The 16819-nt window shown below is 38.4% G+C and overlaps 1 protein-coding gene across 4 annotated transcripts in view; it reads left to right on the forward strand.

Moving 5' to 3' along the window:
- Nucleotides 1–16819, forward strand: part of acvr2aa (activin A receptor type 2Aa) — a 50327-nt gene that overhangs the window by 16925 nt on the left and 16583 nt on the right. For 2 of the 4 annotated variants that reach the window (XM_039655386.2, XM_039655387.2), the window contains exons 2-4: nucleotides 2830–3040; nucleotides 6248–6399; nucleotides 13529–13683. In XM_039655386.2, the coding sequence (XP_039511320.2) occupies nucleotides 2830–3040; nucleotides 6248–6399; nucleotides 13529–13683 (518 nt within the window). The remainder of the gene's footprint in view (nucleotides 1–2829; nucleotides 3041–6247; nucleotides 6400–13528; nucleotides 13684–16819) is intronic. The other 2 variants (XM_039655388.2, XM_039655389.2) reach the window with 1 other exon arrangement.

Raw genomic sequence — 16819 nt, forward strand, 5'->3', positions numbered from 1 at the left:
TTTGAAATCATTCTATGCTGATTTGGTGCTCAAGAAACATAACAAGATAAAGGTAAATCACAATATAGCTAGTTGTTTTTGCTTTAAAAATATTTTTTATGATATCAACATTTTTGTTTCTATTGAAATTTCATAATTCACAAAACAACTAATACTATAAGTTTAAACAAAAACTCAAGCTCACTGCAGACAAGTAAAAAGTGATAAAGAATGAAACTAATACAAGCATATGCATAGGTAAACTAACTACAATTGAACAAAGACAAATGTAATAGACCTATCTAAAACTTCAAGCACTAAAAATAAGAAATAAACTGTGTAAAGTAGTCAGATGTATTAAAAAACACTGCATAGTCTTCACTGTGTGAATGAAATATACATTTATTCTTATTAAAGTTAAATGATTCAGTCAAGAGCAGTGAGTTTTTTTCTCTTTTTGGTTGTTTGATTAACATTAATGACGACAACTGGTTAATTTGGATGCTGTCACTTTAAGACTGATATACGTTTTCTTAAGTGAACTGTTTACGTTCACTTAATAAGTAAATGGCTGTGTTTACTTGCAATTACATGATCACGTTGATACATAAATATGTGTATTTAACCGTTCAAGCCCAAAGTCTGCAAAAAGAGTTCAGTTCTCACGCGCTTTATGAGCGGCTGCTTCAGAAACAGTCTCTCTGCGTGCTGCATATAGCAAAATGAGGGATCTTTCACTTCCACCAAAATCACTTGTTTTTAAACCACAATCCTTAAAAACGCATGCAAAAAATAAGCTTCCGTGACCGTGTAGCACAGCCATGTCAGCAAAACAGCGATAGAGAAGATAGTCCAAAACATCTACCGGTTGACAAACTTTTACAGGTTAATCGTGTCTGTTGGGATACCGCCCACCCCTACTTGTATGTAGGTGTGAAATTCACTTACTTAATGATTAGGCTAATTGTTTTTGCTGTAAGAAGTGGTATGTATTTTTGGAGGATACTAAAGTGCAGTTTGTAACATTTGAAGGAGGTTTCTGTAATCACTTTATTGCTGTGTTTTTATGCACAATGTGTTCCATTCAAATATATCCAGCATGGTGCTGTCACTAAACCTGTGCTACCAGTCCTCGAATACTTGGCCCAAAGCATGAACTGTTCCTTGTGGTGCAATATGTAAACATTAGCTCAAGCCAAATGTCTGTATTACCAATGTTACCATAGATGCAAAACTCCCGCCAAGCTATTGCTTCTAACACCTGACTTACATTTACATTTATTCATTTAGCAGACACTTCTATCCAAAGCGACTTACAAATGAGAACAATAGAAGCAGTTAAACCAACAGTTGGACAACAAACGTTACTGCTATGTCCCCTCAGTTTAATTTAACACAGGTTTTTTTTTTTTTTTTTTGATGTTGTTTTAAGAATAGACTAGAAGAGAAAATAGAAAGTGTTAGTATTATTGGATCAAGTGCTGTCGAAGAAAATACTTCTTCAGCAGCAGTTTGTTGAAAGTGGCTACTGACTCAGTAGCTCTGGTTGTGTTAGATCATTCCACCAGCAGGGAAACAGTCATGGTAAAGGTCTGAGAAAGAGATTTTGTGCCTCTTTGAGATGGTACCACAAGACGACATTCGCTAAGTTTCTGGATGGCACATAAGTCTGAAGTAGTGAGTTTAGGTAAGAGGGAGCAGTGCCAGTGATTATTCTGTAGTCATATGTCAGTGACTTGAATTTAATGCGAGTGGCAACTGGCAACCAGTGCAATTTTGTGAGGAGAGGAGTGACATGTGCTCTCTTCGGCTCATTAAAGGCTGCGGCGTTCTGGATCAGTTGTAGAGGTTTGACAGAGCAAGCTGGAAGACCAGCTAGGAGAGTATTACAATAGTCCAGTCTGGATAGAATGAGCACTTGGACAAGGAGTTGTGTAGCATGCTCTGCTAGGAAGGGACTGATCTTCCTAATGTTGTGCAATCAATTCAGTTGTTCAACTGATCATCAATTACAACCCCAAGGTTCCTAGCTGGCCTTGATAGAGTTATGGATGATGAGCCTAGCTGAATGGAGAAGTTGTGATGAAGACTTCCAGTTATATTCTATTCTGTTATGCGACGTCTAAATGTTTTTGAGTGCAAGAACGGATCTTATGTAAACGTCCATGCAGAGACTTAGCCGTGCGACCTTTCAGAACCTGCACGAGATCCCTAGTGTATTTGATCAGGATTAGCAAGTAAAGAATTAGATTAGAATCTCAATCCACTATTTGCTCTTTATTTCGTTCATGAAATCCTCTGGATTTTTTTCTTGTGTGTTAAGTGATGGTGATGACATGGGGTGTGTTTTGGATAATTTCTTAACACTCATCACATCTCTGCCATATTCAAACACGATCTGAGTTGCGGTTGTTTTAGGAAAAAGTTGTGAAACCGCCCTCCACCACATCCTGTTTCAAAGTGGCCCTTCTGTGTTAATCACACTCACTACCTTACATTTGTTTTTGTTTTTTTGGTTAACCACAAAGTTTTGCTTCAACACAGTGTTTTGCTTTCTTTTTCACCATATGGTAACTCATGAGTAGCTTCTGAAAACAAAAGTCCCATCTGCGGATTTCACTTTTTGGGGGTTATTTTAAAACACTTGTGTGTCGATTATTTTCCTCCAATGCCTGTCATCTTTAATTGATTTTCAGCTGCTAATCAGTGACGGACTGATGGTATTTGAGCTTTACACTTTGGGTTGTGGTTAAAGTCTTCTGAGAGATCAGTACAGCAGGTGTCTGTTTCCACTGCAGGCAGTCCATGTCTTAACCAGCTTCCCCTGTGTTTTTTTTTTTTTTTTTCCAGGTGCCATTCTCGGCCGCTCAGAGACACAAGAGTGTGTCTTTTACAACTACAACCCCAGCTTGGAGAACCGTGGAAACCGCAGCGGAATTGAATCTTGCGTGGGAGAAAAGGACAAGAGGCTACATTGCTTCGCAACTTGGCGAAATGTGTCAGGATCAGTTGAAATAGTAAAGCAAGGCTGCTGGCTTGATGATGTCAGCTGCTATGACAGGTAATCATTTTGAGCCAAATCTAAATGAAAGAGACAATGACTTGTGAATCTTGTATGTTTATTCAATGCTCGCTCTGAATGATTTGTTAAAATGATTCAAACTGATAACCCTGCAGTTTTTTATGCTTTTTGACTGGTAGCTTCCATCAGTATTAATCAGCATAATTTTAAGTGTCATATTCATTGCCAACTGTAGTCATTTGTCACAGCCTTCCCCTCTGAATAGCAATTGTTTTGATTTAACTTATAGAGGCGTGGTCAAACCCTCCAGCATTTCCCATGCGATCATCATTCATTTTTGCTTATATCATAGTTTCCAACACTGTAACTGTAGTAGAGATGATTTTGCTCTTCATATGCAGTTTTTCACTTGTTTTGCATCAGCGTGTGTACAATTATTGTCATTTTGTAAAAATATTGCAGTGTGAGGGGCACTACCATTCAAAATTTAGTTTTAAAGAAACAATCATTTTATTATGTAGCAAGGAAGGACATTTATAAAGTTATTAGAATGCTTTCTGAAGTGACAGTGAAGACTGGAGTAATCGCTGCTGAAAATTAATTTTTGCCATGACAGGAATGAATTACATTTAAAGGAGCTAAACGCAAGTATCTGAGTTTTTGCAGAACTACGCCCCCTCTGGTGACAAGTGAAACTGCGTGCGCGCTCACACACACATACACGAACGTTTGCACGAGCTGTTCATAACCAAAGGAGCATCAGCCGCACACTGTGCGGCACACATCTTTTGTTACAGTCATAATGAGGTAATACAGTTATAAATCTGCAGGTCATTTAAAATATATGAAAGGAAAGGCATTCGAGTACACACTTATGTGTGTGTGAGGGGAAAACAGGGGTAGTAGAAAACTTTGGTTTTTGTTTCCATCTATATATTGAACTGTTTTATGTGCTTACTGTATCCACGTATTATTGTATAATTATGGAAACACGTTCATGGACAATATAAGTTATTACTTTGTATAAGACCCGTTTGAGCCCTAGAGCAGACCAGAGATCTCTCCGTTTGTTGAGCCTTCCCGATGTTGACTCTTGTCTTATTCCGACGAATGGCACTGGACAGACAGAAGTTGTATTTTCTTTGTCTCACGTGGAGTTTGCGTTGGGGTTTGGAATGAACTACAAGCCGGTCTCTTTTGGGCTGTTTACACCTGGCCACAATGCGTTTTCTCAGATCGGATAGCTATCTGATTTATCAAAACGATTCCATTACACCTGGTCACATAAATGTGTTTTTGCAAAACGGATATAATCTGATCTTTAATTTCCGCGCTATACAGGCTACAGAATTCATGAAGTGCACGTCACCGAAAGCAACAGATATGAGCTGCATTTTATTAATCATCGGCTAATTTCTAAATCAGCAAAGACAGCAATAAGAGAGAGAGGCAACAGCCCTGGTTGCCTGGTAAGATCATTTCATTTCTTTACTTTTAATGAAGATGGTAGTGTTAAGCGTCTGCGACTTACTTTCACTTTGATTTGCGATTGATTGCGACGATTGCGGCTGGCTTTATGAATAGGCGCTCAGCTGCTCATCTGAGGTGATGCGCGTCGTCATATATATGACTTAAATAACATGACATAACCTATAGCCTGCTTTCAACAACCAGATGCATTTACACTTGTCCAGTTTTGTCTGGAATATGGCCCAGACCACGTCCTCAAGTGATTTGAGCGATTGGATTCAAATCCGTCTTAAATGCGTTTCGGAGGGCAACCTGGTCTTTTCACGATCGAAAGCTATCCGATCACAGAAAACGCATGAAGTGACCAGGTGTAGGCTAAACAGCTCCTTTGAATCCATCTTCTACTTTTGTGGAACGTTGACTAAAGTTGTGTCGCTCACGTTGTCTTCTCTGATAAGGAGAATGGCGGCGAATACACTACCTGCAAGACATAGGCACATAGCCAGGCGAGCGTGAACGCACATGACGTCACGGCCAGTCTCAGATTCGAGCCCGAATCCCTCTTATTTATTTCTCTCAGAGAAGGGCTCATTCAGCCCATCAGGCGATTGTTTAAGCATGTATGGGTTAGAAAACGGCTATTTTTAACATGAAATGTTGCGCAATGCACCTTTAAATATTTGATCAAATCAGTCCAGCCTTTGTGAGCATTAGAAACTATATCTTACGTCCCCAAACTTTTGTACAGTAGTGTATGCTCTTTTTTTCTTCCATTTTCAGGCATGGTTTAACTTAAACTAACTAAATTGCCCATGCTCAATGTTCTACACATTACAGAGAGAATACACCACACATTCCTTGTAAACAAATTCATAGTATTTCAGATAAAGTCTTGTGTAAACGTGTTTCCATGTTTAGGCTTAGTTGTGAACCTTGTAACCTCCGGCCACAAAAGGGGAGATATTAAAAACAGGTTTCTCAATGCATCTGCCCCTATGCGACAGGTAGCACTGCTGGTAGATCAGGAAGTGCTTTTCCTGAACGAAGCTGTTTTGATAGCGTGCAAAGGAAGCAACACTTCTCCTGTCCTAACATGCTGCTGAACCCGTTTACCTCCCTCGCTTGAAGGATTTATGTTTTTTTTTTTTTTTTTTTTCATGCACGTTGCTCTGCCATGTCAAGTCCTTAAGTAGCTGAGCAAGTATTGCGATCGCTTAATGGCTCGTGTGCGTCTCAAGACAGTAACCGAATCACTTTTCTGACTGAATGCCTCTGGAATGTCATCCATTCCCCTTTTATTTTTTCATTTGTACCTGTTTGTGTATCTTAAGGATTATTGGTGTGCTGCTAAGCTTTGTTTATCTTCTTTAAGCCAACCTGAGAGCTCTGCTTTGATGTGGGCTGCCAGATTTTAAAAAGTATCTCTTTGGCTCAGGCATTTTTCAATCCATGTGCATTTGTTCATTTGTTTGCTCTCTTAACCCAAGCGAAATCCAAATAAACCTTGCAGCACGTCTCAATAATCCCCAAATGTGATGCAATCTTTATTTTATTGCCCAAAATTAGGGGGAGGGTGGGGGGTGCTGTCAATCTTTTTTTAATCAAATGAATTACATTAAATGTATGTAATTAATCAAATTGTATGTAATCAGTTATTTGGTGAACAGATTAAATATTGAAAAATGTGTTGTGTTCTAGAAATTTCAGTATTTGAGTGGTTAAAAAAACGTTACATCAATTGTGGACTGATAGCTCTGCTTGTTCTTTATCTTACAGCACCGAGTGTGTGGAGAAGAAGGAGGACCCAGATGTGTTCTTCTGCTGCTGTGAGGGCAACATGTGTAACGAGAAGTTCTTCTACAACCCTGACACGCAGCCAGTTCAGAGTAAGGCTCCCTTCAGCGACACAAACAGCAAAGTCTTTAAGGGTATTTGAAGTTCTTCAGTTATACCTCTTCCTTTGATGCAATTGTGCTGGTGTTTGATTCTGCCATTCTGTCTTTGTCTCATCATAGCCTATATTCCCTCATAACCACATCATCAAAATCATCAGAACAAAGCACCTCTCAGGTGTTTTTCATGACTAATCATTTCAAAAGTCATAACAGGCTCACTGTGTTTTTTGCATCTTACAATCCATTTTAGTTTTTTTTTTCATGTTTCAGATCCTGAATTATGAGGTGTGTTTCTGTAGCCACATTTTAGCACCACAATCCAACGCATACCTGCCTTGTTTGTGTTGCGTTATAATGAACACTTACTCTGATAGTCTGTACATCAGTGTTTTGTGCTTCATGTTATTTATGAACTTAAAAAAAATGTGCACATTAGGAAGACAATTTTGTGAATAGCATATATATATATATATATATAAACATCCACTTTCTTTTTCTGCCAGAACATCATAATATATAACTGTTATGATGTTTATATTAAAACAACTGGTGGTCTTGAAGGTGCTGTGTGCCTAATTTTATTTTCGACATGTTCAAAGTGTTGTCAGTGGTGTGAATGTTCATTATTAGTTCATGTTGGAAATATATGGTGCAACTGAAGATCTTTTCTTCATGCTTTTTGCCATGTATTTTTAATATCCTGTGTGTCTGTATTTATCCGTGTTTACATGGATCCTAATAATCTGATTGTAATCCGATTAATAGCACAGTCTGAAAAAAAAAAGTCACACGTATCCAGTCTAACCACATCAGTCGGAATGAATTGGCCAAATCCAATTAAAATTTCATTCAGATTGTAAGGGGTGGTTTTTGTAAACTGATCGAGAGGACATGTAAACACTTGATCGGAATGAAAATCACAACTGGAAAGTACTGCACATGAGCAATGATGTAGAAATGGCATAATAAACGCAAGGAGTGAGCTGTTGATGTTGAATAGTGGCATAAATGACTGTCGTGTCATTCTAAAATTCTCCTTCCACTCATCGTCTATGGGGTTGAGCAGGCAAACATCCCTCCAGTCCTTGTTTAGGACTCTTATCCACAGACGCCTTATTTTGGGATAGGGATGGACAATCGACAATCGTTAATTGATAATTAAGAATTTTGTCGATCACGTTCATTTGTTATCGATTAAACTAATGCAGGTTGCATTGCATAGTGTGAGTCTTGAAGAAATGAAATGAATTTCACTGTGTGGCAGCAATTAAACATTTTACCACCTGGGAGCAATATTTGACGCCATACTCAGTTATCTGCGAGTTTCAATTTTGATTTCAAAAGAAGAATCATGAGGAGAGTGGGTGTTTTCGTCGGCTGGACTGAAAGTCACCAGGTTGCGGTCGCGTCTGACCCCAGATTATGTCAGCATGCTTATCTTTCTCAACAAAAATCTGAAGACTGGTGTAGAGTAACTAGTTATATTTTTTATGAGGCTTTGTTAAGTAGCCAATAAATTGTTAGGTAGGCTAATCTCTCTCACCCTCTTTCTCGTCTCTGTGCTTTAGATAGTTTTGAGTTACATTTTGACAAAACCTGTCAGAGCTATGTATTATTATGTTTTGTTTTGGTTTTTTTTGGTCAAGTTATTGATTAACATGAACCTTTTTTAATTATTTATTATTTTGGAACAAACAAGGGTCTCTGTTTAAGTTGATCTTCCTGTAATTCCAGTTGTACTGGTGGATTTCCACGGGAGATTCGATGTGTTTACATCATTACATCACATGTACAAATAAAGGAGTATAATATACTCTCAGCTAGTATAATATATATTGCGTGTGAGGATGTTGGAGGTGGAGATTTAAAGGATTTTCTAACAGCACTTGATATAAATAAACTTATCAATTTGATGGCAGATCCAGAAAGGTTCAAACGACAATCACCAGAGACAACAGATTTAATGAATAGCTCGAGTAAAACAAGAAAACTAAGGAAGGCAAAATAAAGAGAAGTTAGTCTTAGATAACCCCAAAGCAAAAACTTCAAGGATACAGGAAGCTACAGAGGGAGCTTTGGAAAATCACACCTAGATATAACACGATACTTGAGAAAGGTCTTAGACATGAACACAAAACAACGATCCAGCAATGGCCTTGTCCACACGGACACGGGTATTTTTATAACCTTGACTTTTTTTACGCGGTTCGGCCATTTGTCCACACGGAAACGCAGTATCAGGACACTGAAACCGAACATTTTTGAAAACCCCTGCCCGGGTGAGGATTTTCAGAAACGCCGGTTACAGTGTTTTCGTGTAGACAGTGAAACTGGGGTTTTCGCCTTGCGACGTCAGAGTGTGCGCCTGTGCTGCGCTGTTATCCGCCTACCGGAACCTGTAATAACTTTTTGTTAGGCTTCTGATTGGCCAATGTGGCTTTCCGGTTAGGGTTATATTGCCACCTGCTGGTGTGGCATGCTCTTGACAGCCCTTGGTAGCGGGTTTTTGCATTTTCATGTGGACAGGATTTAAAAAAAAAAAACACAGGAGGAAAAACTCCGACAAGGAGAAAGACAAACAGCAAGGTGACACAATATAAAGGGAGTGGAGCAAACAAGGACCAGGTGAACACAATTAGTGAATCAGGACTAGACAAGGACAGCATGAGAGTGGGTTTTTTGGCGGTGGATGTGTTTTTTCCTCCGCTTGTGAATTAATCCAGAGTCCTTAACCCACTTCCAAGTCCATAGCCGGCACGATAGAGAAGAAATGGCACCACAAATAGGATCTCGGCTGGACTAAGGAACGCAATTAGGGAATCAAGACTAGACAAGGATGAGGGGACGTGGTAAGGGGAAACTAGGAGGCAAGACAAGGGAGCACAGTAAAAAAAGAAAAGAAAATATACATGAATTTGTTACAAAAATAGTACTTGTTACAGTTTAGCGTTGACCAAATTGTAAGGCTAAATCTGTAAGGCTGTGTTGTGGGACGTAATGTGTGTTTGGGAAGTTGGGAACAAAGTGACCTTTAATGTGCACAAATACAATCACAATCAATTTGACAGCATCACATTGGGACACAAATTGGTGCTAAATACAACTTGAAAAATTGTTATATTAAGTTATTTGTAAATGTATGAAAGAAATAGCACTACTTTTAATTTTTAATTACTTTTAACTAATTTTACACTGCTCTGTTTCACATGGTAATTTGACTAAGCTTAACATTACAGAGTTTGAGCCTATGTAGCTTTTCATCCACTGCAGTAGATCTTCAAAAATACATGAATTGAACAACCATCTATTGAGTGATTCTGTAATCAAGACATCAGAGGTTGCGTTGCACCATTTTAACAGCATAACGTGCTCTCAGAGATGACCGTGTCTTTTAGATTACCAGGGCTGATCTGGTCGCTTTATCTCTTCTGAGTAAACACTGACATCAACATCCTCTTAACTAAATGAGGGATGGAGGCATGTCAGCGAGCAACTGCTCTCAGCTCCCTGCAGGAGGGCTGTTGCAGGTTTCAGCAATCGTGATTTATCAGCTACCCGCGGCTGCTTTAAAAGATTCCCGATTTAGTTGCATACAGCACTGGTTGAGCTCCGACTGATGAGTTTTGCCACAACAACAGTGCAAATGTGGTGGGTAGAAGAGTCTTCAGTACTTCAGTAGCAGAGGAGGTGGGTTGGGTGTGTTGGGGGGGGGGGGGTCTCACTCGTACTTACGTAATGGGTCTATTTCCAGCACTGACTCAGTCCATATGGAATGATCTTGCATTGAATGCAAAAACCCACAAGGACATGGAGAGTTGAACAAAGCACACTGGAGTTTCTCAAAACTCGCTTACTGCAAGCATGGAGCTGTGTGCTGTTCATGACCTTGTGACTGGGTACTTTTTTGCCCCATGGCTGCATGTGGCCATTCTGCCCGTTGAGTGGGGGAAGGGTGAAGTAGGGTCGGATGAAAGTGGGTTTTTTGGGGGTGGATGTGTTTTTTTCCTCCGCTCGTGAATTAATCCAGAGTCCTTAACCCACTTCCATGTCCATAGGCGGTACGAGAGGAAAGAAATGGCATCAGGAATGGAATCTCTGCTGGACTAAAGCTAACACAGGTTCAGCCGAAGTTCGACCGAGTGGGTTGCGCACATGGTCCCGCAGTCAAACCAGGCGAATGGGAAATGCTCTGCCATCACACAAGGGTGAGGGATCACTGCATCTCTGGCGAAGAGCCACGGCCCAGTCCGATCTCTGGCACTAGATGCAGAGAAACCAAAGACCACCGTGTACTCTAAGTACACACACTATTCTCCCTCAAGCGTACACTCGTGCAGTTCTGTTGAACTGCTTTTAACGGGAATGTGCATTTGCATAGATGCATGTGCACTGGAAATAAAACTGTTTGCACAAGGCAGGATCTGTCAGTAGCCGCCAGGGAATCAAACCAACCTTGAAATACAAGGCTGGCGTGTAAGAATTGTAATTAGCAAGTTTAAAAGGTGCGGGACTTAAGATAAGTATGCAGTGAGAGATTCTCAAAGCACACTGTGAATCTCGCTAATGCAACGTATGTTAGACTTAACATCTGGCTTGTGTTTGTGTGCTGTTCCTCCTGAGGGAAATTGTATCTGATATTCTGCTTAGTAATGCTGATATCATCCCCTTTCACATTCATATCTCTTATTAAACCAATAATAATGAAGTGTGGTATTCAGCTGTTTCCAAAGAGCATATGTTTTAAAAAGAAGGGAAATGCAGATATTTATTTGTTTATTTTTATTTGTTATTATTTTTTATTATTGTATTCTTAATTATTATTTGTATTATTAATCTATTTTATTTTAGCCCTTTTCAGTGGGAGCAGTTGACTAAATTTAAAAGAATGCTAATTTAATAATAATAATAATAGTAAAATCTTAGAATGTGGACTCTCTATAATATGCATAAATTAGATCTGACTCTTTGCTTTTTTTACAGACAAATTAGAAATGTTCACTTTCATGTTTTATTAAATATGATCATGATGATCATAATTGGTATCTGTAAAAAATATAATGACCTATATCAAATCAGTATATTGTAACAGTCATACAACAAGCGTATTTGTGGTAACGGCCGATAATCAAATTCTATGATTTGACCGGGAGTCACTAAAGTAGGCCGATCCCACCAACTGATTGGAAATTATTGACATTAGCGGTGCAGTTATTACGTGGTTTCAAGAAACAATGCATTTTATAAGCCTTGTGATTGAAAAACAAGTGATTTGAAACCGCTCATGCACAGTAGGCAGCGAAACATCTGATATGTTCGCACGCTGTCTGAGAGACTGGTTCTGACTGAGCGCACAGTCATGGAACGTGCGCACTTAAAGCTGCAGCTCATACAGCGTATGAGCACTTCTCTTACTGGGCTTGTTTGTCAAAATGCCCGAGTATCTTCGTAAACGTAAACAGTGCATTCGGTGTTAAAGTGAAAGCAGGCTAATAAAGCTGCTGCCGTCTTTGCCATTCATGTTAATCAAACAGTCTTGTGAAGATTATGCATGCACTGTTTTTCTCTATTTGGTAAATGTATGCAATTTATGTTGTATTTCTATTTCTATTTGCTTGAAGTTTAGCACTCGTGTGTTGATGATGAGCAACAATTCAGCACAACTACTGCCACATGTTTTGGATAAAAAGAGGAATGGACTCTCTCCCCAAAATGCAGAAAAGCATAAAGAGAATCCTGCCTTGCCTACTTAAGTAGGACTTAGGAAGAAATGACTCAAATACTCAGCAGTTGCTGAATAATATTCCTGATCATTTTTGTATCAGACTACTCATTTTGTTAATTTCGGAGTTTGCAGTGTTTCTATTTGTTTTTGTCCTCAGTCACATATTGGCCAATGTTTAATTACGCCTTATGGGTTGTAATTATGTTCAGTTTGACATGAAGTCTTGTTGGCTCTTTAACGAGCATCCTCATTTGGATAGTGTTTTGCATAAGCCCTGTTTTAAATGGCCTATTAAAATGCTCATTGTAAAATTAATATTTGTTGTGCTTATTTCTTTTATTCTCAATTAATACAACAATCTATAGCATTGTTGTAAATATGTCTGTGGTATTACTTGAGAAAAACACTGACATTCAGCAGAGAGCTTAATTATTACTTGTATAAAAGCTTAAATGATCGGGATCTGTATTGGTCAATCATGATGACAAAACAGTCTGTAATCGGTATCGGCTACAAAAATCCTGATCGGAGCATCCCTAGTGGTCACACTTTATTTTACATTGTCCTTGTTATATTCTACATATAGTTCCTATAGCAATAATAACTGTCATGTTTGCATAACCAAATGCATGTAACCCTAAACCAAACATAATCCTAACCCTAACCCTATATTAATATGTATTAATTAATATTAATCAGTAATTAAATGTTTAATTACACTGTAACAAGGTCACCTTAAAATAAAGTGTAACCGTATTTGTATGTAAGGAGGCCTTAACACAAGCACATTGAATCAAACACAAGGGTCTTGGGGATTTTTAATGTTTCATATTTGTCATTATTTTTATCATTTTGTGATTGATTTTGCAAGTTACAATGGCTAAAACGTCTGCTAAAGGACTAAAAGTAAATGGAACTCACGACAGAATGTGTGAATTGTCATTTCCTAGTTAGTAATATTTTGGTCTCATATTACAATGTTGTTCAAAAGTTTGGGGTCAGTAAGGTCAAATTGTTTTTATTTTTTTTTATATGTATACATTTTCAGCAAGTACAAGTGTTAAATTGATCAAAGGTGACAGTAAAGACTTTTGAACCTTTTTTGACTTTCTATTCATCAAAAAATTTTTAATTAATTTTAAAAATTATTTTTTTGTACCATCCATAAAAATAATAAGCTTTGCCTCTCAGGATTTAATTACATTTTAAAATGTAATAAAATAGAAAATGGTTATTTTAAACTCTAATTATATTTCACAACATTACTGTTTTTACTGTATTTTGATCAAACAAATGCAGTCTTGGTGAGCATAAGAAACTTCTTTTGAAAAATGTTGTTTTTTAAATTACAGACCCCACACTTTTCAATGGTAGAGTACATTAAAAGTACATACAGTAATTGATTGATACTGATGTCTCTCGTTCATTTTATCTCCCCAGCAACATCCAACCCCTTCACCCAAAAGCCATCACTGTTCAGCACCCTCCTATACTCCATCGTGCCCATCATGGGCATCGCTGCCATTGTCTTGCTGTCCTTCTGGATGTATCGGCATCACAAGCTGGCGTATCCACCTGTTCTGGTGCCTACCCAGGTAACCTGATACTTTTCGTATATTATGCATGTATTTTGATTCACTTTTAGTAAAATGAGAATAAAAGTCTTATTTCAGTGTGTGAGAGAGAGAGTTTCGGTGTATCAGGAAATCTTCATATCACTAGAAATTGTGCTTTGGGGCGCTGTTATTTCCCCTGGGCAGAACCTCCTGTTGACGTGAATGACAGTGAATTCAGGGATCTAATGTGCTCAATGTCACACTAGCTCAAGCTCAAACTCACTGTCAGCTGAAATCAAACGAGATCTGTCCGGACACTGTTGTGTTTCGATGCCCGCTTCTCTTACAATAAACAAAAATGACATAATACAAGACATGAGCAATCAGGTGACCTTTACACCTGGTGTGTGTCTAGTGTTAAGATTCACATCTACTTCTGAACTACACAATAGAGCTTTATAGATTCAGTGAAGTGAAAATCTGCACTACTGGGCCTGTGGGGGGGGGAAATCTTTACTTGTAGGACATCTTTGGCAGGTCAGAATAGATCCATTTACAAGCGTGTGCTGGGATGATATATGGGACCGTATGGTAGCACAAAGGGTTACCTTTGAGTCAGGTGAGCATTTGGAATTCCCCGATTGAGTTTCAGTGTTATGTAGGTCAGATCTGACAGATAAACCATCCCCACATTACTGCTGATATCAGATATCACAATCAGCCTAAACTTGTTTTTGATTTGCTGGAAGCTTTATTTGTTCTTAGTGCAGCAGGCATAATTCTTCGGGGACTATTACAACACTTAGTCAATAAAAAACTGAGTTTGCAACTTCCATAATGGATTATTCTTTCTCTGTAACTGCTAAAATTGTTGGAATTTAATTCTTAATTGGATTGTGAAAAGCAGTCTGTATGTGACTGGTGGTTGGGAACGTGTTTGAAAATAAGGCTTGGTGATGTCAGCTGTAAAAAGAAAATCGTTTTGGAGGCGGAGAAAGTTTTATTTCATATACATTTACACTTCTGTTTCAAGGTTTAGGGTCAGTAATATTTTATTTTATTTTATTTTTTTTTTTGAAAGAAAGAACACATGAAACATTTTACATTGTTACAAAGGATTTCTATTTTAAATAAATGCTGTTCTTTTAAACGTTCTATTCATCAACAAAACCTGAAAATATTGAGCATATGATTTCGGAAGAATTCATGTGACACTGTATCCTGATGATGTCGTCATACTCAGATTCTAGTAAGAATGTGAGACTGATACCGCTCCATTGGGTGTGTTTCAACCGAACCAAGAAAAAATGCCTCAATTGGATAGATCGAATCCTGTAGGAAAGACGGCAAAAACATATTTCCGGTCTACAAATGCCTTGATCACGGTTCTCTGTTTCTCTTTTAAAATGAATGTGCTGTCTACATCTTCAGTAACTGCCACGATGGCTGAATCTACACATCTCAATTCTCCAGCGGCAGCCATTCTTCAACCCAAGCGAACCAAACAAAGGAATAAATTACATTTTAAAATGTTTGATTTAAATAGAGAACAGGTATTTTATTTAGTATTATTTCACAATATTTAAATTTTTACTTTTGTTTAATGAAATAAATGCAGCCTTTGTGAGTAAATAAATCTTACTCCACATTTTTGGATTGATATTAATTTATAGTATATTAATTTATTTCATCCAGAATTGTATCTAAAGCTGTAATGATTCAGCAGACTCAAGGGGATCCATATGCAGCTTTTATGGAGTAGTCAGACAGGCAGGGATCAACACCAGTAAACAAGGTAATGGAGAAAAGGCAGAGACAAACCAGATGACAAGCAATGCTCGGGGCAGGCGGCGAGAAGCAAGGTCCAGTAAAAATACAAGTCGAAGCAGGCAGAGAATGATCAGAAATGGGGTATACAGTCCAAGGTCGTGTAAATGAGAGGCAGATGTGTGCAACAATCACCACAGTGCAGGTGTATGGTGTGTGGTATAATCAGTCCAGGGAGGTGCGTGATGGGAAATGTAGTCCGTGATAATCCAGGGAGTGCGTGGCTAATCATGAAAAAAGCCTCGAAGCTGTCACTCCACTGAGCCACAAACGTTGGGAGATTGCCAGAAATTATTTTGTAATGGAAAGTGAGTGCAGAGAAATGCTTTAAAGTTATCTTTATACTTGATGAAACCATTCCCTTCCATTACCTTGCTCAGTTTCTGTTGATAAATAACAGTGTGTGTTGTATTTTGATGCATTCTATTGCTGCTACCACCTCCCTTTCTAGTTGGGATGCACTAATTAGCATTTTTGCTGCAGATACTGATATCGACTACCAATTTCTTGTAATCTTGATCGGCCGATACTGATTTCGATATTCATTTTACAGTGAACCTTTTAATAGGCAGAGCTTGCGCAAAACACTATCCGTTTTAGGATACTTTGGCTCATTAAAGACTTTTTTAAACTGAACAATTGCAGGCTGTCAACATGACAGGCGACTGCGGTGCTAAAGTTTGATGCCACCGCATGTTTTACAACATCAAATTGGGGTCGGTATGTAAGATCGGACCGATCGAGTCGTAGAATGGGATTATCAGCTAATACCGATTTGCAGCCGATCGATCGGAGCATCCCTCCTTTTTAGAGTTTTATACAAAGCTTTAAGCTTAACTTTCACAATGGTTTAAATATGTATATAAGTAACACAAGATTTGTCTTACTATATACGTTTGGTTAAAGACTACTCTCTTGTCTCCCTGTAACTTGGTCAGTTCATTCATTCACTTGTATCATCTCTATAATCGTCTACACTGAAACTCCTAAATGCACTGTAAATCTTTATTTAAATTTAAATGGGTCCATCTTTGAATTTGTATGGTTGCCTGATGGCGGTTGCTGTATGCATTTACATGGGATGTAATGCATGCTGTATGCATCAACATAAATGAGAATCATTTTATGATGCCCTTATCAGTTGTCATCAACATTGTTTTGTATAGCTCTAATTGAAACATTCCTCCATCAATTCTCAGGCCCTTTTAAAACATGGAGTTAAAAATAATGTCTTAGTTTGAAGCATTTGGCCCCAAGCCTCCACTTTAGAGTCTCGTACCATTTCGAAGGCAGAGAGACGCTTATTTAACAGTTTTCTTACAAGGGCCCAAGACCCAACATGCCCCTC

The sequence above is a fragment of the Pimephales promelas genome, chromosome 7 (genome assembly GCF_988280905.1).
Source record: "Pimephales promelas chromosome 7, fPimPro1.hap1.1, whole genome shotgun sequence".
In the NCBI taxonomy this organism is placed as follows: domain Eukaryota; kingdom Metazoa; phylum Chordata; class Actinopteri; order Cypriniformes; family Leuciscidae; genus Pimephales; species Pimephales promelas.